The sequence below is a fragment of the Diadema setosum genome, chromosome 4, assembly GCF_964275005.1.
Source record: "Diadema setosum chromosome 4, eeDiaSeto1, whole genome shotgun sequence".
Taxonomy (NCBI): domain Eukaryota; kingdom Metazoa; phylum Echinodermata; class Echinoidea; order Diadematoida; family Diadematidae; genus Diadema; species Diadema setosum.
Window position 1 is genome coordinate 34113766 of NC_092688.1, and position 26552 is coordinate 34140317.

The 26552-nt window shown below is 37.9% G+C and overlaps 2 protein-coding genes across 4 annotated transcripts; one reads left to right on the forward strand and one right to left on the reverse strand.

The window, feature by feature from the left end:
- Positions 1–392: 392 nt before the first annotated feature.
- Positions 393–12908, reverse strand: LOC140227172 (dynein regulatory complex subunit 2-like). Its single transcript, XM_072307602.1, has 9 exons — positions 12787–12908; positions 8693–8876; positions 7632–7884; positions 6418–6641; positions 5611–5808; positions 4921–5139; positions 3338–3490; positions 1892–2109; positions 393–916 (listed from the first exon to the last, which is right to left on the reverse strand). Exons 2-9 carry the CDS (start codon positions 8843–8845, stop codon positions 829–831), a joined length of 1506 nt encoding a protein of 501 aa, XP_072163703.1. The 5' UTR covers positions 8846–8876; positions 12787–12908; the 3' UTR covers positions 393–828.
- Positions 12909–13192: 284 nt separating this feature from the next.
- LOC140227173 (aspartate dehydrogenase domain-containing protein-like) lies at positions 13193–26064 on the forward strand. Of its 3 annotated transcripts, none has more exons than XM_072307603.1 (9): positions 13193–13311; positions 14562–14680; positions 15352–15487; positions 16205–16289; positions 18585–18728; positions 19545–19647; positions 20423–20543; positions 23855–24012; positions 24834–26064. In XM_072307603.1, exons 2-9 carry the CDS (start codon positions 14635–14637, stop codon positions 24869–24871), a joined length of 831 nt encoding a protein of 276 aa, XP_072163704.1. In that variant the 5' UTR covers positions 13193–13311; positions 14562–14634; the 3' UTR covers positions 24872–26064. The 3 variants fall into 3 exon arrangements, with proteins under 3 accessions (XP_072163704.1, XP_072163706.1, XP_072163707.1); XM_072307605.1 differs by lacking the exon at positions 13193–13311 and adding an exon at positions 13585–13677; XM_072307606.1 differs by lacking the exon at positions 13193–13311 and adding an exon at positions 13617–13677 and having other exon boundaries at positions 14543–14680.
- The last annotated feature ends 488 nt before the right edge of the window (positions 26065–26552 follow it).

Below are 26552 nucleotides of genomic sequence, written 5' to 3' on the forward strand. Positions count from 1 at the left end.
GAAAAAAATGCCTGCAAAAATTAATCAAGCTACTAATAAACCATACAGTTAAACACTTCTTACAGCAATGTTTTCTTAGCGAAACTACAAATATAATTCCTTTTGGTTAAGTCAGTGCAAGTACCTGCTACTCCTTTCACTTTCATTTCAATGGTGACAACCATATTGTGGGGTAAACGTTTGTGAATCTGTAATGGGGTACAGAAATCACTTCTTCCTCAAATATTACAGAGTTTCCTACACTATAACTTTTGGTTCAGGCAGACAAAATGTGAGTGAGACTCAAACGAAAGTACATGTAAACTGAGTCAAAATGAAGAAGGGATGTATAACTGTGAATTTGCTCATTAAATAATAACCAAATAATAATAATAATAAAAAAAAACACCCTCTGACGATCTTCATCTCTTTTAATTAATGCCATATTTCCAAATAGTGGAAACGGAACTAAGAGTAAACAGCATTGGTTTTACACTCTGAAGTGTGAGAGAAGTGGTAGTTTCAGAATTATCACAGTATTTTACAATATTACGTTACAGATTCATACAAAGTAACTTGGAGAGATTAGGCATTGAACTATCCTTAATCCCATTAATGAAATCCAAGTGGAAGTGAAGTGAATCGAATCTGCAATGGGAGAGTGACCTGGCTGAAGGGTCGACAACAAGTGTAGTCAATACACCACCCTTGCATTTGAATGATGCACTCATGAACAATGCACAAAAACAAACATGAAAGGAAGTGGTGGTACAATGATGTATCACGATGGTTAAGACTTCTGTTGGCTTCCTCTCTATCCATCCTTCTCAAAAATTCTTCAGACATTTCTCAGATGGTATGCTTGATGACGTGGGCAGCCTCCACGACTGTCTGGGTAGGTCGTTGAACTCTCGGATCCATGATGGGTACTGCCATCCTGTGGGGAGTGTGGGGGGGGGGGGAGGAGTGGAGGGGAGGAAAATGAATGTCAGAGATTGAAGGTAAGCATAATGTATTTCTACCTTTAATAATAAACTAGCAAGCTTATTGATATTCATCTTTCACAGGAAGGCTTGAACTATTAGTCTCCTGTAAGCTTTGCAAGAAATATATAAATCAGCGTGGATGGGAGGATATTTATTGCTCATACTCTACTACATCAGAAATAAAATACACACCAATTAAGATCTTCAGTCAGCTACCATTGTTACAATGTCAGGATATCGAAATAAAACAACCATGATAAACACTCATAACTACCATGGAATGAGAGGTATACCTATTACAAGTTGAGTTCACCATGGTTTTTTTTTAATTTATTTATTTATTTTTTGCTCTGTTTTGAAATGGTGACTCCAGTATAAAGACATAAATACCAATCTTCTAATAAAGTGTTTCAATTTCATTTTGCTGCAAATGGTTAATCACCTCAAAATATTTTTGCACTGAGATGCTTGTAGAAAATATAATTATATTCATTCGTTCTAGATTAAAGAGAATTTGTCTGTACCAACTAATAAAGCCTGTTGCACCATTCATATTATAAGTAAACTGGGTCTTGATAATGTTAATTCAGTTGGTTGATTTCACTAGTAGATGTATTGAATGACACAAAATTGTAATATCAAGCTCTCCAATTCTCTGCCATCATGATGTTTTTAACCTATTTCAGTGATCTTCATCAGAACACAAAAAAAATTGGGCACACAATTCAGCTAGTCTCTTATCTTAAAGGTTTACTATACTCACGAGTAAATTACACTTGTCATTCTTTTCTCATTAACGAGAATTCTCTTTGAAAATAATGATAACCAGTTGACTGAACACTCGAATTCTTTAAGAAGAAAATAGAAAAAAAACAAAACAAAAACAAATCATGTTTGCAGCAGCGGATGCTGAAGGAAATACTTACGGGGCATTGGTCTTCTGGTTGACCACAAAGAGTGGGTTGACCTGGCTGAGGATCTCGTCGTTGACCGAGATGCCGTCCAGGTACTGCTTGAGGACGGTGCGCAGGCGCTGGTTCTCCATGACCAGAGTTGACCGCTCCTTGTCCAGGGCTACCTTGTCCAGCAGCACCTTGTTGTAGCGCTTCCAGAAGTTCTCTAGAGACTGGTACTCATGCATGATCTGGTGGGAAAAAAACAATAATAACAAAAGCCCACATCATGAAACAATGCTGTGAAAGAAGGGGGCACTGTCAATACTGATGACACCTAGTGAATGATGTACTCTCACATCACTAATCCCACTAAGGGTGTGCAATTCGGTGGATTCCATATACAGTGCGCCACCTATTGGTTGTAGCGGACAGGCCGAAATCCGCAATGCCTTATGGGAAAAAGTCGACATCAAAATTACTCGCATTATATGCACATGCAGCAGCGCAGCTCAGCTCAGCCGGCCGCGCCGGGCGGGCGGGCGCCCGGGCTGGGCCGGCCGGATATCAATTGCGAGATCGAGAGATAGATCGATACGGTATGGTATTAGCAGCAAACTGGCTTTTCCGTGTTGCATGTTCCACGCGACGTATGTACACTCCAAAATGCAGGCTTGGCTTTTGACTTATTTCTTTGGCAAAAGACACCAAAGCTGGTTGGAAAAAAGGAATCTCACATGCCAAATTGTTACTTACCTGCTGTTCTAAACAGACTCAACCAGGGCTGCCAAACTCCTTGTGCTTGGTCTGGCTTGGCCCACCTCTCCTGACTGCACAGGAGGTATGCCATGATCATTCAGGTATTTATCTTCAGTTCGTCGACTCGCATTCGCCGGAAGACAGCTAGGTCTTGGGGGTCTGCCATTTTCGCCTTGGGCCTTGGGTTTGTTTGTGGCGACCTTAACGCGTACCTCTAGTTACCGCGTACTAGTATACCGATCGCCAGGCGCTAGTTTATAGGCCAGTACAGTTATTGTACAGTAAACAGTGCATTGCACATGCAGCTACTGTCTGCTGCGCTGCAGCGAAGCTCTAGCTGCATAGCGCGATGTCGACCCCAAAGTTGAAAATCAGCCTGTCCGCTACAACCGATAGGTGGCGAACCGTATATGGAATCCACCGAATTCTATTACCAAAGACTTTTTTTAAAAACCATTACTAAAGACTTAAAAAAAAAAAACATTGTGAAGGGTGCAGCCATTGTACATCAGCCAGTATCTCAGAGGGTGGTTCTCATGTGTGCACCACAAACATTCCATTACCAATGACCTTCTCCTTTTAAAAAAAAATTGTGAAGGGTGCCATCATTGTATGTCTGCCAGATTCTTGGAAGGTGGCTCTTATGTGTGCATCAAAAACATTCAACTACCAAAGACCATTTTTTTTTTCAAATCTATGTGAAGGGTGTCACCAACATACCTCGGCCAGTTTCTCTGATGGTGGTTCTGCCACAGCAGCGGCCACATCCTCCTGTTCCTCCAGGGTGAGGCTGGAGGCATAGAAGGGCAGCACCTTCTCCTCCTCAGTCTCCAGCTTGCGCCCCATCTCAGACAACTTCAAGATTCTCTCACCCTGGACACAAATTTAGTAGAAATAGTATACAACAGACACATAGTTTTGTTTTTTTTTTTATACTGCAATTATGGACTAGGCAGTATGGCAAGTGATATGCCACCCTCGAGATCCAGATATCAGTATGTGTGACATTCCAACCCCCCCTCCCCCGACATCTTCCACTAATGGAATCCCAGAATGCCAAAGACTCAACTTCACTGATTTTTTTTTAAAGGAAAAAATGATAACATACTGAACAAGCTACATGGAAATGCTGATGAGGGAATGTAGCTGCCATGAAACAAAAGTAGAAATTACGCGGTGCGTAATATATGTCCCCGCCGGAAGTAGCATTTTGTAGCAAAATGTACAATATAGATCAAAAATCAAGGTCAAAGGTAAAAAAAGTCAAAGGTCAAAATTCTGTGTAGAAGTTTTGAAGCCCTCACCTAGTGCCATCATATAAAGCAAACGGAATCGAAATCTGGTTAGAAATGGCGAAGGAGTAGCATTTTGTAGCAAAATGTACAATACAGGTCAAAAAAGTCAAAGGTCAAAATTCTGTGTAGAAGTTTTGAAGCCCTCACCTAGTGCAATCACATAAAGCAAACGGAATCGAAATCGGGTTAGAAATCGCGAAGGAGTAGCATTTTGTAGCAAAATGTACAATATAGGTAAAAAATCAAGGTCAAAGGTCAAAGAAGTCAAAGGTCAAAATTCTGTGTAGAAGTTTTGAAGCCCTCACCTAGTGCCATCACATAAAGCAAACGGAATCGAAATCGGGTTAGAAATCGCGAAGGAGTAGCATTTTGTAGCAAAATGTACAATATAGGTAAGAAATCAAGGTCAAAGGTCAAAAAAGTCAAAGGTAAAAATTCTGTGTAGAAGTTTTGAAGCCCTCACCTAGTGTCCTCACATAAAGCAAACGGAATCAAAATCGGGCTAAAAATGGCGAAGGAGAAGCATTTTGTAGCGAAATGTACAATATAGGTCAAAGGTCAAGGTCAAAGGTCACAACTGAAATTCTGTGTAGAAGTTTCAAAGCTCCCATGTAGTGCTATCATATAGAATCAAAATTGGCTCATAAATGACAGAGAAGTAGTATATTGAACATTTTGATCACACACGGACGCACACACACACATACACACGGACACACACACACACGGACACAAGCACGTACAGAGGCCGTTTCATAGTCCCCTGCTCGAACTTGTTCGGTGGGGACAATTAATGCCTACCATCCCAGGCGACATACTGAAATGTTTCTAGAATGGAAATATAGACTTACGACATTATTTGTTAATGCCTGAGATTTTCTGCATGGATAACTGCTATGTAGGGATACAAGGAAGTTTTGCACAAAAAAGATGACTTATCTATTAAAATTTAAATATTCTTTATTCTGCAGGAATAATGCAACAAGTGCAGCAGAAAAATTGATTTACCATCTCCAGTTTTCGGTTGACCTGCTTGATGGCTGCATTGCTCTCCAGGGTCAGTTTAGTCAGCCGCGACCGCTCATTTTCCCGGAAGTTATTCATCTGGCTCTTCAGCTCATGGAAGTGCTGAGCGATGACCTCTCGCTGCTCGCGGAGGTCACGATTCCTCTCCTCACTTTCACGCGAGTTCTGGGCCATCTTTGCTTTCAGTGCTGCAATGTTGTCCTGTGACACAAATGGTTGATTGTCACAATACCTTCAAATCTTCAGTTTTCAAGGAAATTAACTTCATTACATCATATTCTCTTCATTTACCAGTACATTAACATCACAAGCATAGGGTTTTGAACATATTTGTACCCTATAAAAAGGGTAATAAGAAGTCTAACATTTTGTGTTTTTTCATGAAGTACAGAAGGCTTACAGTGGGGGGGGGGGGGGGGGGGGGACGTTACAAGGATTACGGAAAAACAAAACGTCTTTATTGTCATTATCACAGTTCAGAGTTGGACTTCTGAGAAAGATCATTTACCAGTCAACACTGGCGCATAATACACATTTGGTCTATTACAAAGAAACAACAAACAAAACAAAAAAGAAAAAGAAAACAAAGATATCTAGTGATTGTATGTCGCAAGTTCACCCAAAACAGGAGGCAGAAGTTGCTGGTGAGAGTTGAGTGGTTGGTTTACTCACCGATATCCTCTGAAGTTTGCGCATCTGCATCTCAATCTCCTTGGCACTCTTCTCGTCCTTGTCTTTAAGGGTCTCAAAGGCAGCCTTCCGCTCCTCGGTTGTCTCCTGGTAGTTCTTCAGTGCCTGCTGGAACTGTGCCCACAGGTCTTCCACTTGGCCCTCAAGCTGGAGCCTCAAGGCATGCTTCTCTTCAAGGTTCTAAGGGTTGGATTGGGGGAATAATCAATGATGATATCAGAGTAAAATGGAGAGAAATGTAAGATGTCACTTATAGCAACTGGCAGATCTGAGACACATAATTTACAGAGACTAGCTTCAGGTTTTTGCCTTCTTTTTTGTGTGTATCTCAGATAACATGGTACCCTGGTTTCCATTGGCTTCTTCAGTGGAACCAATTAATACAAACAAAGTACAAAATGTAATGTGCTTCTAAGACAAAGCAGATGTAAAAACAGAAGTTGGCTCTTACAATAATACTTCCCTAGTTAATAGGTACAGTGTAAATGTTACTGGTTTGTTTCATGAACCTCTCAATTGTTCAGAAAGTGAATGAAATGTACTTCTGTAGCTACAGGCTGTTGCTGTTTTTTGTTGCAAGTCAAAAGTTCTAACTCTGTCGAATCCATTATTTACAATATGTCTCTAAAGTGACACATAAATAAGTATCCTTTTCAACTATTTGGCACACTTTATCTTTACACATTGCCAGTCGATTCCAGGGGAAACACTGTCTCACAGTATTAAAATGATTGGTGACAGAATAAGGGTGAAACAGAAAAAGCAAACAAAATGAAAAAGAGCCTGGACCTTGTTCTTGATTTCATCCCGGAGACTCTGGAACTCCTGCCGGGCTTCGTTTTCCCTCTCCGAAGAGTTCTGTTCCATGGCGAAGAGAATGTCCTGGAGGTCGTTCAACTCTCTCTTGTGCTGCTCGATGATCAGTGCCCTCTCTGTGTCAAACTCTTTCTTGAGGACCTCCAGTTCCTCCAGATACTCTAACTTGAGTATCTCCAGTCTACTTCGCTGCAGATCTGTGTGAAGTCAAAAGTGAATATGCTCAGCAAAGTACAATACTTTCTTGCTGCCATGCAACAAAGCCCATGACATACAGTACTTGTCCTTGCCTATTATGTTGTCTTTCGGTAAGTTAACTGTCCATGCGATAAATGATGTACATCATATAGATGTGCACAGGCAAACAATCACTTTCTATTTATTTAATTCATAACCTAAACTTTCATTCAAAATCTCAAATGCTTCTGTCAAATCTCTCCAAACAATATTTACTGGTATAGTGACCATGCCCACGAATTCAGGCCATTTCAGAGAAGAACTGATGATTATACAAAGTAATGCTGGTACCCGAGACACCTACAATTACATCTAAAGGTGTCATTTTCTTTACATTAACAGTTCAGTGTTAGTTGAGTACTAGCTATTATGAGTGAGTGCACAGGTGCTTAGGATCTCGGCAGGAACTGGAAAGTGACATATGCCATTTTAAGCCTCCAGAATTTCAAGAGATCATGTGATATGCTGCCTGACATGTTTGAAAATATTATATCGTCGCTGGGGTGACAAGACCTCGTATCTCAAAAATGTCAAAATTTTTTTTTTAGCTTAATGGTCAAATAATGGGTCAAGTGATGTCTTGGCCAAATCCTAACTGTCTTACTCCAAAAATGAAGCCACCATGACATGTCAAAGAGAAGGCTTTCCCATTCACTATAGTGCTTTGGCCGCCATGTTTTTTCGCTCTCCTGAACATTTGACAATTTTGAGATATGAGGTTTTGTCACCCCAGCGACGATATGTTGCATGTGTGCTCCCAAAACACAGTACATCAATTGTGTCCTGTAGACAGACAATGTTATTGAGGGCAACAATTTTGGTTTTAAAATATAACGACCAAACTCCCTTTTTTTGTGGGTCTTCCTGTCTAAATAAGGCATGGTTAATTTATCGGTAATTGCATTAACTCTGATGATCATCGCGGTCATTTTGTGGACACAACCACTCACCAACAAGACTGTCCATATTCTGCAAATGACTCCTCAATCCCATGGCGTACTGCTCCTCAGCTTCCTGAAGATCCTTCACCAGTGACTTAATCACACTGTCCTTCCTGTCAACGACGCGCTCAAACGTCTGGCTCAGAATTTCAATGTCGTTTTTCAGCTCCTTGGACTTTGCGGCACGCATGATGTTCCTCCACTGGTGTGTGATTTTGTACAGGTTGAAGCGGGTGTTCTTCTCCTCTTTCACAAGCTTGTCCTAGGGAGGGAATGTCACGACAAGAAAATCTCAGTGATTATTTGGATGAAAAAATGAATTAAAGAAGAGAGTTGGCAAATAACATACATGCAACAACCATTTTAGCAGAACACAACATATACATTCTACAGCATGACTACATTTCGTAACTCTTACACTGACAAGTGAGACAGATATGAAGTCCAAGTTACACTTACCAGCTATTTCATCTCCTTTGTCAGCTATGCTACACTGTATCTCCAAGTCAGTGGCAGTTGGCATAAAATATTTCAAAACAGCAATATTCTCGTTCTACACTAGGCAATATTTTAAAAAGATCCCTCACATCTCTATGAATTTCTTCTCATTCCTTCAGAGTAATCATGGCATCATCTAGTCATAATCTTACATAAAGATGAAACAAACAAACACCAAAAATGAAATTGGTCAAAAATTATAATAGCACATGTACATGTATGTGTACACTAATACTGTACCAAATGATAGATCATTTTTGTTACAATGTAAAAGGTGTGTGTTTTTTTTTTTTATCTCCTCTCCTATGGTTCGTGTATGAGGGATGCATCTACAAATAGTATTGAAGCAAACAAAGCATCACATAGAGCAGGATGTGATGAAAAAAAAATACACTTCTAGATAGATATTATCCTGGATTTTAACACATTGAGCAAATCAAAACACAATACAAATAGTCTGGTGTCTGTTTGTATTACAACTCTAGGATTTTGAACACATGAAGTCAAATGCCATAAAACAGAAGATATGTACTTGAGCAAATCAACCCCATTAATTGGGCTCTTTAGGATACCTTCAGAAACTGGTTCAGCATGTCCTCCTTTTTCTTCTGCATTTCCTTCTCGGCGAGCTCCTTCTGCTCCAGGTAGAGGATTCTCTCTTCTTCAGTCATCTTGGCCAGCTTCCCTTTCTTCCCCGACTTCTTCCCCTTCTTCTTGGGTGCCATGGTGCTGGTTGGTACTTAATCCACAAGATTTCTATAAAGCACAGGTATGACGATTTGTGATAATCATTCCATGAGACATGCAGTGGAAAGTAGGGAGCCACTACTATTCATGTACGTGCCAAGTGAAAACAATAATAAACCTGAAAACTTGACTACTGTAAAAGTGGAAATTTTTGCGTTGTTGAAATTTTCGTGCATTTCGCGCAACCCAAAACTAGCGCGAAAATAAAAGCACACAAATATTTTTGCTTGCCATACGCTCCAGTAGTTGATGTCTTGATTCTGCAGAATTAAAAACACACGAAACTCTTCTTACCCCGTTGAGCACGAAAATATCCACTTTTACAGTACATATTTCATTGGACATATAAGTGTAAATTTAGGAACATAATGTTTCTCACACAAACAGGTAGAATATATTTTTTCTACCATCAGAAATTCCAATTCCTCTTGAATAGATGTTTGAAATATTGGTATTTTTAGTGTATTAGAAGAAAGACTAGACTTTTCTATCCAACAAACAAAATGTATACCAAAAACTTTACATCAATATGAAGTTGCAAAAAGGAAGCAGACCTACAGTGTACATGCAGACTTCTAAACATGGAATATTGGTCCGGTGTTGGCTACAAGTACGGGTACTCTGCAGTCTCAAACATATTAAATTCTACTTTTTGAAATGTGAAAATGGCTATTTAGGGCATTTTATAAAATGATCTACTACTGTTACCAGACGTTGCAGGAGACTCAGCAGATGCAAGTCTTTCAATTTCGGTTGTGAAATTATTTGTAAGGGTGAGTTTGCACTTGTAGTCATCAGCAGCATAAATCATCACAAACACAATAAATTCACAAGTTTGAAAGTCACTGTAGCTGTTTAAGTCATAAATAAAAAGCCACGTACAACAAGGACAAGGAAAGGCGGTAGGACAGCTGCTAAGTGCTATTCTATGTAAGATGGATAATTTGTATAAACCTGTCCTGGCCAACAGCAACACACATGTTCATGACCTCATGTTATGAAAATTTTACCAATGTTTACCAATAGCAAGGCTCATTTCATGAATAGGCTTCTACAGTATTTATAATACACTACTCTCTACAGCATCATGAACTTGCCTGGACACTCTGCTTGTTTTCAGTTTCCTCACCTCTGCTCTACTACAAACTACAAATTTTAGGTTCTTGGATTTTGGACGAGTAGACCTCCTAAACATCTCCAGTTGAGTTTTAAGTGGAGGTTGCGTAGAGGGTGGACTTTCAGAAAAGAAAAAGAAAAAAGGGGTTCTACCTCTTGACCTTGTGAGTTGTGTAGAACTACACGTACTAACTGGATTTGGATCTGGAAATGCCGGACCTGGTGGTATAGTGCAGCAAGGAGAGAGGGCGCGAACTAAATTAAAGACCTGAATATAAGAACGACCAAGTCCAATTTTTGGCCAAATTCAGTTTGACATGGGGAATTGTAGCTTACTGTACGCATGGACTCATCTTGTGTATTTTCGAAATGATAAATCCTAATTACCCCCGGAAGTGCCTGAAAAGAATGAGTTGAATCTTATATGAATGTAAGAATGAAGGACTTGGGTCATTCTTACATTCATATTATAGCGTCCTCTCTTATCCTTCTCTCATCTCTATAGCAGAATATCATGTATGGTAAGGGTACCACCTATCAGCAGGGTACCTTGCCATCGGCACCCTGCGTATCATGGCTGTTTGCGTATAGAACGAAAAGGTACGCGCAGGATTAAAGTTTCACTAGCTATAAAAACAATAAAAACGAAGAAACGAAAATCAAACTCAAAAACAAACAAACCAAACTAAACACGTTTCAATTACACATCCGCTCAGTAACAACGCATGGCTGTGGAATTCATGTGTATTACCTATGGAGGGGAGGGGGTGCCGATCGCTAGGTGCCCTTTTAAGCTGCGCAAAGAAAACGGATTGCATGCACCAAAATTGCGTTATTTTAAAACGGAGAGTCATAATCAACGAGACGGTCACGACATTCAAAACTGCAGTATTTATGGCATATTTGAGGTAAGAATTAGGCGAATTTGTTTTATATTTTTAGAATAAAAAAGCTACATATCCTTAGGGTGACAATAGGTGGTACCCTCAATCATACAATGTATATGATTTAAAGAATGACGTAAGTCCATATGATTCAAAGAACGACCCAAGTCCATCACACAAAATGGCCTCTCCACAATTAAATGTAGGCCTAGGGCATAAATGTTAATTGTCATTATCATGATGTTCTAATTTGTATAGGGCCTATACAATGTTGCCTTCCAATCACAGTTAAATAGAATATTATTGGACAAATAAAAAGATATTCATGACCTTTTTTTTTAAGTTTACTCGAAATGGTCTTCCATGGACTTGGGTCGTTCTTATATTCAGATACTCAAATTAATCATAATGAAGGTGTAGGCCTAGGCCCTAAACTAATAAGTTTACACTAACTACTTTACTGTACAGTAGGCCTAACGTTAGGCCCTAAATCTAAAAATAAAATATTAGAACTCTTAACTGTTAGTGTTGGGTTAGATTTCTAGTACACCGTTGTACTAAGTCGAAGGGGCAAGAGTTCCTTTTGAGACAGCCACCCAAAAGTGAGTGCGTGCATCCGGTCCGTGCGCATCGCAGGCAAGGTTAGGCTAGGTAGGCCTAGAGTTGTATATTGTAGATCTGCACTGACTTGTCTACTATTCACTAAATTTACTACTACGTACATGTAGACACTACTTATTCTTCATTTCTAGGTAAATTTAGAGTGATTGGGGTGGCTGTCTCAAAAGGAAGTATCTGTATCTGTATCTGTATCTGTATCTGTATATGTGACACTATTCGCTATGTTGGGACACTGCTCCTTAATTTATGAATATGTAACATTTGTGAAATAATACGAGTTTTAATATGTGAAAATGTCACTTTTTTGTGTCTGAAATGATTTACTAGTACTATGGTGAAGTCTGTTTTCAATGCGATGTCAAACGACCCATGCATTCGCATGAGTACGGAGGTCAGTCGCCACGTCTGCACTCAAACATTGCCGCGCCGCCGCGCCTGGCGACACTCACGCCAGTAATCGCTCGCATTTCAGCATTCGCATGGGTCGTTTGACATCGCATTTAAATCCATGATTTTAGATATGATGCCTCAAACCGATTTTGCTCAAATTTCGTGAGTAACTAGGAAACTTGTGAAGCTTTATGGACATAATCAAGCGAATTGCCGCAGTCCTTTCATTTTCGCGTTGCATTGCAAAACAGCGTGGAGACTCCTTATAAGGGGTGCCCCGGGGGTTACTTATAAGGGGGACGGGGTTACTTATAAGGGGGACGGGTTACTTATAAGGAGGGGCCCCCCTTGTGAGTGGGTTTCCCGAACTGGTTTAGTCAGCAAAATGTCCAGGAAGACACATCCACGCTAACTTGTAGAGAAGCACTACGTGTGGATAGAACGCGACTATTGAAATTGCATCAAATTTTGCTTGAACAGGGACAATGATGGGCACTGAACCACTGCGTTGGGGAGTTGGTTCCAGTCTTTAACACTTAACAGTCGTTATGAAGAAGTCTTTCCAGTCGTCGATCTACATGGTTCATAAACATGATAAAAGCAAGTGAAGTACAAGTAGTCAATAACTGTTAGTAGCTTGACCTAGAGTAGAGTTCTAGAGTAGTTTTTCAATACACTAGGTCTAGGCAATTGCTAGGTAAATTTACATCCGAGATCGACGTTAGAACGTGTTGACCTTGTTACTGAATGTTAACGTTAGAGATTTTCAGCCAACGCAACATCAAGAATCCAGCGCCACAACGGGATGATGAATGCATACGACAAAAAAAGTACTTAAAATCTAGATATTCTATAATCTATTCTGGATTCAATCAACTCTTTAGTAGTATCTGAACAAGTGTACTTACGACAATGTGCGACCCACAAAAACTTATGAAGTTTGTAGGGTTAAATTACTTGACTTCTTCTAAAACCTGCCGTCACAACTTGTCGAGTTTTATCAGTGTCGTCAATGGACCCTACAACACCGAACCGCACATATATTTCGTACACAAAGCGTAGCGTAGCGCAGTGCAGTAGTAAAACGGTGCACAGGCTTAGCAACAAGAATGTTTACTACATGTACGTATTGCTATCTTAAATGTGATTCTGATTAAAGAATCGATATAATTTTAATTCAGTTTGAGAGAAAAATATCATATAAAATATATTTTAAGGTATATAAATATTTTAGTTTGAAAAATATGATTTTTTTTAGAAAAAATTATACATTCAAAATATAGACTTTTGATAAATATGATGGCAGAGCCTAATGTTTTCGAGCGTGTTAAGCGTGTGGGGTGTCCGATATGTATTAATGACGTTTCTTCTTATTTCCAGTGAATTTTCCTTTTACGCGAGAAATATCCGACGTTGATGGATGGTTGTATCGAGTAAGTAGTTTTCCGGTATTACACGTCTTCTACATGGTACTAAGCCTCCTAAACATTTATTTCATTGATATTCACACCAATTCTCATCTTGCTGTAAAGAAGCATATGGGGCTAAGTCACGATGATGTACACCTCCCCGCCCCCGGCCGCGGCGGCGGGTCAGCGGCCTCGCTTGTGTCTCCATGCTGAGGGAGCACATGGGATCTGGGAGTGCGAGTGAGTGTCGATCTCTATTTCGCACCGTGTGGTTGGGCCGCTTCAGCGTCGCAGGACTTGGCAACTTGGACCCACTCATCAGATGGCGAACAAGAGTGGTCTCCGTCGTTGAAACATCATGTCGATTAAATAGTCTGATTATCCGATTTGGTTGGTTCAGGTTGCTATATAATCTCACCTCATCCCCTTTTCGGCATAAAATAGTAAATTCACTCTAACTTAGATCTAAATTTATCTGTCTATGAGAGAAGAAATGACTCACTAATTTCCAGTAGACTAGGTGCCTAAAAAGAAAATGGATGCCGGTTTGAAGCACATTATCACAATCACTTGAGAACCAGATGTGTTACATTGCACTGCATAAGGCATTTGTCATGTTTTGAATGTAAGTCTGCCCACCACTGAAATATTTCCCTCCTTCAATTCCATGCCATGCCGTATTCCCAAATTTTATGCAGAATATCATGTTGAATTTTTCTACTTAGGCAGCACAGGCGATGTGACAGTTACACTGAGTCACACTGTTTCAGCTGTTAGATTAGTGACAAAGACAAATTCTCTTATATGACCATGAGTGGTTTCAAAGACTATGATTTCCTTTGTTCAGGTACATTTTAAGTGTTTGATTATGGTGATACTAAATAACAGTGTTTCATTTCAAAGTGCAGCAATTTGTTTTAAAAAAGGAACACTGCCAGCTGCCTGCGGAATTATACCTTTAATTTCAAATTAAACTCCCAGTGGGTGTTTCCTGGTGATTCAACCCATCAAATTGCCTACATGTGTACTGTAGTCCTGATCTGAATGAGTGTACTCATGCAGGTTTCTATGGGAAATGTGCATCATTAATAGCAACACAACTGTATGAACTCATCCTCAAGACATTTTTCTTCAGTGTATGCTACGATTCTCTATGAACAGTGATAAACATTCACCATACACCACTAAGTGGCATACATCATATACGGTACTGTTCATATAGCAAAGCAAAGTTATATATTTATTCCAGAAATAGGTCTGTCTTTCACTTTCAGGCATCTGCTGATCACTGAGAAGTAAAATACACTGTAGATTCTGAAGCCTCAATTTGTGGGAAAGACATCAACCATGACATCAAGAAGAAGAGTTGGTATTGTTGGATTTGGAAAACTAGGTGAGGAATGATTTGTGTAGTTGAGTATTTGATGCATGTTGGAGAGTAGTTGATTTGTTTAATAGTGTCTTTATGTATTCATCATATTCATGGAAGAATTTGTCTCTTCATATATATTTACATGCGTAGGCCTATCCTTTCATTTGTGTTATCTTTTAAGATTTTTTTTTTATATTTTGCATGTTTCTTTTAGACAGTTCAATAAAAGAGAGAGAGAGAGAGAGAGATGGAGTGGGAATGATAGAAGAAAGGGCTACTCTAATTTCCTGCTTTAATTTCCATGCACTCTACCTTTTTTTTTTTTCCTAACAGTTCTAATAATCCTCTCAAGGATTATATCACAGAGTGCTAAATATAAATGTCTGTCTACTATATGCAGTACCGGTATGGAAAGTTGCACAAATTCAAATGGAATGCTGTGAAATGAAGTCAATGTTGCAATGCTCTTAAATATGTGAAGGTGTATTTTCCACCCAAGGTGAAGATTTTACCCTACTGTGTGGTCAAGTAATTACAGCAAATAAACACAAAGTCAAGACAAATGTCGGGGAATATAATATGTTATCAATTTGGCCATGTTTAATCATTGTGTGCACTTTTCTTCCCAAATGTTTCTGAATGTTTTACTTATTGTTTGTTTGCATATTTATGTATTACATTTCCAAATCCAGGGAAATATCTCTTCGATATCATGAAGGACAGAGAGGACTTTCAGATAGTTTTTGTGTGGAACCGCACAATATCCGCCATGGAAGGACATGTTCCACCTGATCTTATTTTGACTGATCTTAGTCATTTTGCAGAAAGGTAGTGTACACTATGACAAAACTCCTTCTCAGTGCTCCTGTAATTTTCTTTCCTCGTACTTGCAGTTTTTGCTGGTATAAATGTATAAAGTTTATGAAGCTTAAATCTTGGTGTGCGAACATTTGCCCACTGTTATCTATTCATACCTCACTGTTGCTCAGTGTAATGCTTTGACTTAACCTGTGGAGACTATTTCTGTGTGTACCCATGTAGGTGTCAATAAGAAATGCATGTTATAGCAAAATCACCACCTCCTCAATGGCTAAATTGATCCAGAATGTTCAAGTGAATTGATCTTAGACTAGTCCCTGAACTAAATTTTAGGAGCACTCCTTCCACTTTCTGTCCATTGGAATACTATACAAACACAAGAACAAATCCAGAAGACCCCACCTCAATTGCCAAAGTCTCTGTCATTTCCAACTGAATGAGAGATACCTCATGAATATTAAAAACTTGGATTTGTGTGAATATTGATTGGTAAATAAGTGATTAAGATAATGACTCTTTGCTGATATTTCTGAATGTTCTGAAATTGGACAAGTATCAAGCATGAGTAAGTAAGCTACTACTGATTCATAAGCAGAATCAGTGATGTTTGTGCTGTATTGGTTTATTATACATGTACTTTCTTCCTCAAAATGATCATCTTCCTACAATTACAGCAAGACTACGTGTCACCTCAGTGAAAGGAGAATATGTTTTGCATTTAAACAGGAATGCAGATCTGATTGTCGAGGTTGCTCACCCATGTATATCAGAAATGTATGGAGGCGATTTCCTGGCAAAGGCTGATTATTTTGTAAGTATGTTTCCTCTGAACAATAGTACATAAATGTAGTATTGCACACTATCATAAAGCAATATTTGTTGTATTTCTTAGAGTGTCATTAGTGATAGTATGTACAGTTTTAATTTGTCTTGTTTTACCCTATATAAGAGATATTTCTCAGTTAAATCTTTAGCAGATTTGAATGTATTATAGTTGTTGAGACATAACTTAGTAGATGGATCAACCGAAATATAAGTAGTATATGAGAACAAAGCCGATTTCCAAAGCCATGATTATCATTTTTATCCTGAGGTATTAGAGTATCATTGACTGTTTCATGTAGGCCAGATGCCATTCCATATTGTACTTACATAGTACCATACACTTTTTTATTGCAAGAATGTAATGTACTCCCCTCGGTTATTTTCATGTGAGGCGTAAAACTGCAATTGATCCCTTGTAAAATATAAGTTGCTGTTCAGAGAATCATTTGAAACATAGTACGGTATTACAACATGGTATCTGCTATTGCCTTTTGGAAATGAAGGAGGAAAAATTAATTGGATCTGAAAGCTCAGACAATAGGTCAATAGCACAATCAGGGTATGCAATTGTGTAACAGGGCAAAAATGAAAAAACTTGGTGAAAATGCTTTTTTTGTTGTTTGTTGTAGCTGAGTGTTCAAATTTTCATTTCATGTAAAGAAAGAGTCAAAATTGTGCATTAAACTGCGCATAAATTAGCATTTAAATTAGGGGTGTCGAATTACATTGAAATGACTAATATATTGGAAAAATTCATTTAAAAAAAGGAGAATGCTTTTTTCATCTGATATTGCTGTTAGATATTCCTGATAAATATCCCTTTCATTCACCACCAGCACATAGCCATGACATATCACAAAATATGAATGAATTTCATATTTTCACTTCTCGAAATGGATGATCAATTTTGTAGGCATTATTTTGAATTCAAATAAAACCACTTTTACATATTTTATCATATTTCACTTTTACCAAAGAGTGAAGAGGCGAAACTTTTAGGAATAGGTAACAGACATATAGTGGCCATTATTACAAATTTTTATGAAATTAGGGCTGGTACTTTGGAAGATATTATATTTTTCATCTAAAAAATTATCTGTACAGTTTGACCTTGAATGTGCGCACAGTGTTTGGATCAATTCTCATATTTGTAAACACAGATAGAAGAATGAATGTGAGATTTATGATGACTTGAGTTGATATCCAAGCTGTGACACTCAAACAATGACATATTAAGCCAAAATACTATGTTTTTGCTTATGATATCTTTAGAAATTGAACAAGCATTGAAATATGAACACGGAACACTTATCATATGACCTTCATGCAGTATTACATGGGCGTGTATCGGTCTTATTTATGCTCAGCAATTTGTAAAAATATGAAAAAATAAGTTCCTATTGCTCAAATTTGCTAAAATTTTCACACAATAGATTTCTACATATGTACAATTCATGGTTAAAAAAACAAGGATATTCAATAAGGGGAAAAGATTCTTTGAAGTAGTCAAATCAGGATATACCTAACTGAAAGTACTGAAAAACGGCTGCACTCATTTTACTCAGCATTTGAAAATGGCTCAAAACTCAAAACTGGCTGAACATTTATTGGCAAACAGCACACCATATTGTAGTGTGTCTTCAGTACTTTCAGGAAAAGCGAAAAAATAAGCTGTTTCTCCATGTATAGCTGTACAGCATGGGTTAAAACGTCACAATGTCACAAAAATAAGCCAGCATTACACTCCTACCAGGATGGGACTTCAGACCTTATAACTTTCTCCAGCTGAAAGAACCACTGTTTTTTATTGCATGCAAGCAATGCCAGGAAAAAATCCATTAATTTGATACCAAACACATAGGGGTAGACTTAAAATATGGACCTCAAATCTTGATTTTACGTAAGTTGTAAAACGCTTTTTTTGACGCATTACGTGGGTTTTGGGGGACTTTTTGGTAATTAATCTTTAATAATTAACAGTAAATGAGAAGAAATTAGCTATTGTCTTACCACATGTGATTACTGATGTCTTGGCATGCTGCATGTGAATTTTTAAGTCAGTTGGTGCATTCTTTTAGAAGTTACAATTTTTTAAAGTGAGAAAGTCATGATTGCATACCCTGATTGTGCTTATCACCAATACATGTCAACCAAAGTCAGGAAACCAATGTTACTTCACTGTATTATGCACAAGTGGTGGTAGATCACATATCTGAGAAACACACCAGTCACAGTGAAAAGAAAAATCATCATATACAGTATGTAACTCAAACATACGCAGGTTGGCTCACCAACAGCACTGGCCAATCAGAATGTCGAAACCACTCTGAGGAATGCCGCAACAAAGCACGGCATGTACATACCAAGTGGAGCCCTGTGGGGAGGACATGACATCCAGAAGATGGGTGACAGAGGAACACTTCAGGTACACGCGTACTTCCCTCCCCCTCCTTGCCCCTGCTTTCTTACTCCATTCATACTCCATATATAAGCACATTCAAGAAGATTGGTATGATCGTTTCATTATGGTGTCAAATATGCTTATTTCTATGTGCTTAGTCAGTAAAAGTCACGTAAAGTTGATTTTATAAATTTTCCACAAGATCTTTCTCAGTTATGTCAAACATAAAGATTGCAAAGCTGTACAGTCGTTTGTGAATATGAAAATTGTATACATGTAAGTGATTTATTTTCCTTAAGTGGATTTTTTTTTGTATATTCCTGTGTGATTTTTGTTTCGTGGGTTTTTTTTCATTATTGTTGTTGTTTTGTTCTTTATGTTTGACTTGTTTAGTTAAGTAATTAAAATTGCAGAGTACTTTACTTTGCACACACCATTTGTGATGAAATGTGCTTACGGTTTGTGATTATTTATCCATTGCACTCTGACACATGATGTATGAAAGACAGAGACATTGCAAATAGCAAAGTTAGGGCCTACTCTTGTTAGTAGTTATTTGTCATGGATCAAAATAAATATCAAATATATGTTAACTTTGAGAGAAAGAATACAACAAAAACTTGGTCTAGAAAATGTGAGAAAGATGGTATGAAATTGAGTTATGACTGGAGAACCTTGAAGCCCATGTGGTCTGTGTGTACAATAACAAGTGTCTTTTTAAATCAGTAGTTAAAGTTTCTGAACTATGTTTCACTTTGTTTTATTGTTAAACATTCTTACTGGAGTTCCTCCCCATTAGATATAGCCAATGCAATTCGATTTGTGAATTTCTGTGTACAGGCATTAAAGATCACCATGACAAAGCATCCAGAGTGTTTCCGTCTTGAGAGTCCACTGAAAGAGGCAAATGCAAATGTCACAGAAAAGACTGTTCTTTATGATGGTAGGCCATGTTTCTTTAAATGTGATCACAGAAATAAGGCAAATTGAAGCTTAAGATGCATTCAGTACATGACATAGTTTTCTCACCATCTCCTGTTTCCAATTTGTGTTTGCCATTGACTATTGTTCATGCAATGTCCCTTTTGTCCTGATTCTGTAGATGACTGTTTCTGTTATACAAGAAGATTCTGATTTGATTCCCTAATACACAGCAACTGCTTGATAGGATGTCAATTCGAGAAACTTCCAACAATTCAGAAAACATGTGCCATTAGTTGTGCCAATAAGATGAATCTCTTCTGAGCAACAGAAGTCAGGCTGCCTATTTTTTGAGAGATAGAAGCTTCCAATGTGTTGCTGATTTTTCTCTGTGTATGAGGCAAAACTGGAAAATGTTTTCAGCTTGACTGAAACCTAGTACAGTGTATATGCTTGCTTTTGATATGCTGGACATTGCTCAGTTAATACATAGAGAATATTTGTTGTGCTGTTGTGCAGCATCTTTATAATTATTAGTTGTATTGTTTTTATGATGATTATCATTGGAATCATTGCTCACAGTCATTATTATAATAATCATTTTATCATAATTAATTTTCAGCGCAATATGCATCGAATACAGTAATACACATAAAAGGCAAACCTTGGCTGCCAGGATGTTCAAAACTGAACTGAAAAAGAAAGAAACAAATAAACAAAACTGCTGGTCACACTTTCTTTTCCATTGAGGTCAAAGTTGAAATCATGCAAGTGTTACATCCTTCCTTGTGCTACAGGTCCAGTGAGACAGCTGTGTCCGCTCGCTCCAAACAATGTGAACACCATGGCAGCAGCCTGCTTGATGGCACAAAATCTTGGCTTTGACAGAGTACAGGGCTCCATTGTAGCAGATCCTGGGTGAGCTAAACACATTAATTGTATTCCTTACTAGAATTCCTTGTGATTTTGACTATTTCTTTTAATGACTCAGGTAAATCCAAATATTTAATCACTATACCATGGCTATGAAAAACTAGGCAATAGATAGTGTGCATGTAGTTGAAAGCATTTCCTCAACACCTCAACAGTTAACCCCAAAAATTGATTTCTTTTTTAAAGATTTCTCTTTGTTGTCATTTTTATGCCTCTGCCACGAAGTGGTGCCGGAGGCATTATGTTTTCGGGTTGTCCGTCCGTCCGTCCTTCCGTCCGTCCGTAATGAATTTTGTAGACAGGGTAACTACCAAAACCTTTTGAGGTATCCTAATGAAACTTGGCATGTATGTGTATTAGGGAGTGAAGTTGTGCCTATCAACTTTTGGGTGCACATGCTCAAGGCCAAAGGTCAAAAGGTCAAGGTCAAATGCTTAAAATTTCACTATTTCCCCCATATCTATGCAATGCCTGAAGATATTTTCTTGAAACTTGGTGTATACATGTATTACCCAATTAAAATTCTCTGGTGAAAGTTTGGGGTCATGAGGTCAAAAGGTCAAAGGTCAAAAGGTCAAGTAAAATGTTCTCTGTATCTTGGAAATTGTTCAAGGTATCTTCATGGAACATAGTATATATGCATGTACTGACTGGCAGTGGTTCTCTAGGGAATTTAGGGTTCATTGGGTCAAAGGTCAGGGGTCAAAGGTCAAGGGCAATACTTCAAAATTTTACTATTTTTATTATATTTATGCAATGCCAGCAGGATTATTTTTTTTTTTTTTAACTTGATGTATGCATGTATAACCCAATAGAGATTCCTGGGATTTTTTTTTTTGCCAAGAAGGTCAAAGGTCAAAAGGTCAAAGATCAAGTGAAAGTGCTGAACTTACTTCTTTCTCCATATCTCGGAAGTGGCTCAAGTTATCTTGAAACTTAATACATATTTATGTATGTTCTGCCTGACAGTGATTCTCTTATAAATCAAAGGCCAGATGAAAATGATAACAATTTACTGTTCAATACAGAAATTGCACTTTTTCTCCATACCTTGAAAATTACTCGATGCATAAACTTATGAAAGGGTCAAAGTCAAGTTAAAGTTCTTAAATCCCCAAATACATGCTCTCCTATTCATCCAATTAAACATAGGTCAAGGAAGGTAAACATTCAATACATTCGTGACAAACATGTCATTTTAATATTTTGCCAATTTTGTGAAAATGTAATCACACATTGTCCACTATAGACCTATTAGGAGAATCATGCATTATGGCGGAGGCATACCAGTCGCCATAGCGACATTTCTAGTTTTCACATATAATGGGAAACAATATGTGATTACTATTTTATAAAGATCCTGGTATATTTTTAATGATATGAAGTCTTCAAGGCAATAATGGTATGGCCCAGACTAATCACATCTTTTACCCAATATCAGAAAAACAAAGAGAAAAGCGCCTAAACCGTTATTAGATTTCTGTTCTTGTAATCGTAAAAGAGCATCAACACGTTTGTTGTTTTTGTTTTGTTTTTTTCAACCAGAGAAGAAGTCTCATATGGGCAATTCCGCAGTTAGGTGGACATGACATGGATAAAAGAAATGTGCCTCTTTATCTTACCCTTTGATCTAGGTATCAACTAATGCCATGGATGTTCACCAATCATTAGGGTCTTTCAAATTCAGTAGATTTTATTTTTCGTATTTATTGATTTTGCGAGATCTAAAACCATCATTTAAAATGTACATGTGGGACTGGGGACGCTGAAATTCACTTAAATGCAAATTACAGTGGGTTCCTTTGAAATTTTTTCCTCAAAGTTTTGCTAAAGGGTAAAAGATGAATACATTTAAATACTCCAGAAGTCATGTGACATTTTGTCAATTACAAAAGGGTGAAATGACCTGCGGAATTACTCCGGACAAATGTAACGTTACTAACCGTAACGTTACTAACCATACTTTTGGGGGTCTAGCTAAAAAATTATCGGTCGAACTGCTAAAAAAATTTGCATGAACATTTGTCATGATGCAATAATTGAAATTAATGCAACACTTTGTTTGAAGTAACTTGAATTTTTGCACACTTTTTGTTACAAGACATTGATTTTTTTGTCATGTCCTTTTTTCGTAACGTTACTAACCAGCCCTTTAAGTTGCTATAGCTTTTCTAATATTTCTTGGATTGTGTTCATTCTTTTCTGTATCGTAAACATGGGAAGGATGAACATGTTTTTGACATAATTTGACTTGAAATGAACAAATAGTAATTTAGTGGTAAAAACAAATATCTAAATTTGTTCAAATGTAACGTTACTAACCGCGGAATTGCCCATATGAACATTTTAAGCAGTTGACCTAATGCACCAAGACACAACATTTGATGATGTGTGCAGTCAACTCTGCATGACCAGAGTACAGTTGAACCTCTCGTATCCGGACAAGTCGGGATCGGGCTCATCCGGATAAGGGATTTGGCCGGATACGGGAGACTCAATGCTTTATACATGTACATATACATACATGTACTGATGTAGCCCATTGTAGTACCACATGTAGTAATGTGTATACTGCAACCTTTTCATTGTTACATTTGGGGATGTTTGGGGATGTTAAAATATATGAAGGTAAGCAATTTGGAAGGAAATTTGATGTAATGTATGTTAATCACGTTGGAAGTAATATGTAATTCATGTGTGTTTGTGTAGGAGTTCTCAAGGAGTTGGGAATCCCCCTTTCCTCGAGTAATTATTTAAAAAAAAAATCACGGCGAGATTGCGTCCGTATAATAGAGAGATCCGGATAAAGGGAGGCCGGATAAGAGAGGTTCAACTGTACTTGGATGAATCAGTTTATTGCTCTGATGTTGTGATCGATTTGTGAAAGAGGACGTGTCCTGTCAGAGTTTGCTTTTCAGTCCCAGCAGAATGAACTTCTGAAGATACCTGTACATATATAGGCTCGTGCCATATGGATTGATATGTGTTTGCTGGGTAATTTTTTTTTTTTTTTTTTTTTGTCATTCAGTCCAACATTGAATTAACAATTTGTCTTGTAGACTACAATCATCCCCACCCACATTCAATGCAAAGGAAAAATCCAGAAAAAAAAAATCCTTTGATTTACGTAAATGTTGACTTATGCCATAGAAGCAGCATGTGTTTATATTCATGAATAGTAGAATTTTTCTTCAACGTAGCCAATTTGTCAACTTGTGTGAGGCTGACTTAGGTAGACTGCACTTTTTCATGCATTAAAGCAAACCTCCATTGTTTTGGTTTTTATCTCCATTCAGTGCCAGGGATTATCACCTGATAGAGATAGAGGTGACGGGGCCGGGCGATGCATCCCAGGGAAAGTGTTTCACTGTCTCCACTACGAGGAAGAGTCCAGCGGGGGAGAAAGCTGTGACGAGCACTGCCACCTTTGTGTCCTTCTTCAGCAGTGTCTTGAGTAAGTGGGTGGACTTTTACAGTAGCTGATGTGCCTCATTTCTTCCTGTATTTACCAAAGAACAGAAGGCGAATATACCTCAAACTGATACACACTCACATACACATTTGTAAAATGCCTGTGCACATACATTGATATATCTCTGTACAATGGTGTGATATACCAGCTGGTTTGATAAGATGCATTGAATTTGCCATTTTGTTTGTCACACATATCTCTTGACAAAGGCCAAGCTTGCCAAATGCTTGAGAAAATAAATGTTTAGATAGAGCAACATCCCAGTAGCACCAACCCATTTTCCCCACCCATCCTGACACAATGCAACCACCTAACAGTTGGAGAGTAGACAACAATTCTTCCACATATTGTATAATTACGTACATGTGGAGAAATGCTATCTTCCAAACCATGAAACCAAGCGTTTTCTTATGTTTTATGTGGTATCCTCTTTTCTGATTCATATGAATGCATGGTAACATACACAATGTAGATCTCTCCTGTTTTTTGCGTGTGGTTAGTCAGAGCATGCCCGGTTAACCAGGGTACATGATAGAGAGGCGAAAAAGTCTGTAGCATTCAAAAAAAAAATGTATTTTTAAATCCTGCCCAATATGCTTACAAGTTGCAAGTGTGTGTTAAGTTGATTATCTTGCAATACGTCAGTATACCAGTTAGAATGAGCAATATTGTGCAACCATACTCAAATTGGACATTTGGAGACATACTACAGATGTGTATTGACAATTGGCATGCATTTATATAGATAATCTAGCAGAATAAAAGCAACAGCTTATTCTATTTAACTCTCCTTGTCTCTGCAGGAGCACGCAATCAGGGGCCAGGGGTACATCTATGCTGAGACAAAGCCTTGTCTCATTGGTTTGGTGTGGCTGAATACGAAATAAACAGGATCCATCTTCCATCGTCATTTGATTAGATGTGAATCGTGCTGCAGTGTGCCAAGAAGCATCTCCATTTCAAGCTAATTCTGCCTCATACAAGTTGTATTAGCTGGTGAAATTGTATGATATGGATTCACTTTTCATGTTTTGTGTGAAGTTGAATGTTGCAAGGGTCTACCTTCAAAACCATGTATGCATGTACATGTACATTTAGAACATCAAGTGTATGTTATTGCCCCAGAATTAAAAAAGAAAAGAAAAGAATAATGGGGATAAAGACATGTAAGATATGTTAAAAGATTTTATTATTTTCTTTTTACCTGCACAAAAACTTGCCTACATTCTAATTTCCAATTATGTTGATAATTGAGGGAAGATCAGTTACACTCTCTACTTGACATAATGTCATCTGATAGTTTTGTCAAAAGTTGCGGGATTATGTACAGCTTGAATGATGCACACCTGCCATCAGTAATCTATGCTTTTTTGTTTGAAATGATTTTGAAATTGGTCACATTATACGGTAATCAGTGATTTACAGTGATAACTGATGAAGAAATATTTATATGAAATGACAAAGAATGGAATATTGCATAAGCTGGGGCCAGTATTGCACTTAAAAAAATAATTACAGTGTGTAGATCATGGTGGATATACTGTTAGGGCCAATTTGTGCATCTGCTAATTTACGTGTAGAGGCACATGACTGTCAGCTAGACAATACGCACATAGAGCGTAGAGCTCAGTTCAGTCATAACAAAACTACTTCTGTAGAGGAAACACCTATTTCGCAGTGTCTCCATTATTAAAGGGAAATATCAAACTTGAAAAAATAGCTTCATCACGAAGGAAATATCCATTTAGTGCTCCAGTAAAAGATTTTAACTTACGACAATGCTCTTCTTCAGAGTTGTCATTACAAGATCTATCATAGACCTACAATTAATGTATTGAAAACTTCGATGCAGATATGATCTTACTTTACAAAACTAGGTATTATGCAAACGCAAGCTTCAGTGAAACAAATCAGGTGAGCTATAATGATTCCGATAAAGACTATTATATCTAATAACCCATTAATGGTATAATTGTAACAGTGATGACACATGAAGGATTACAGTGCACTCCAGTTATAACTAAATTCTGGTTACAATGAAATAAAACCTAAGAAAGCAACATTATGAGCTCTTTTTTTTTTATTGTTTATTTGTTCAGTTTTAACGAAAATTTCGATATACAGTTAAACTCGCCTAAGTCGATCTTCTCGGGACTGAGCAAAACACATCGACTTAGGCGAGTTTCGACTTGTGCGTAAGTCGAAAAAATCGACTTACAGTTACACCACGCGTACATATATGTATAATGTATATGTATGTTGTCTACTCTGGAGCCGAGAGCTGGAGCGGTGTGCGCGATATTTGCCCTTCGAATGTTACCGTTAATCATTTTCAAATGTAAAAACAAGCAACCGACATTCATTCTAGGATCTTACGGAGCTGAATATCATCCTTATTCATTTCCGAACGTGAAAGCAAACATCCGCTTTTTATTTTATCATCTGAGCCGATTGATACCGTTAATCATTTTCAAATGTAAAAGAAGCAATCTGTTACTTATTTTAGCATCGTACGGAGCAGA

Coding starts and splice junctions, on each gene's coding strand:
- LOC140227172 (XM_072307602.1), bottom strand. CDS start 8,845: ATGGCACCCAAGAAGAAGGGGAAGAAGTCGGGGAAGAAAGGGAAGCTG. Junction 7,885..8,692: donor TGCTGAACCAGTTTCTGAAG/GTATCCTAAAGA, acceptor TTCCCTCCCTAG/GACAAGCTTGTGAAAGAGGA. Junction 3,491..4,920: donor TCAACCGAAAACTGGAGATG/GTAAATCAATTT, acceptor ATTTGTGTCCAG/GGTGAGAGAATCTTGAAGTT.
- LOC140227173 (XM_072307603.1), top strand. CDS start 14,635: ATGACATCAAGAAGAAGAGTTGGTATTGTTGGATTTGGAAAACTAG. Junction 18,729..19,544: donor GTGACAGAGGAACACTTCAG/GTACACGCGTAC, acceptor TTCTGTGTACAG/GCATTAAAGATCACCATGAC. Junction 19,648..20,422: donor AAAGACTGTTCTTTATGATG/GTAGGCCATGTT, acceptor CTTGTGCTACAG/GTCCAGTGAGACAGCTGTGT.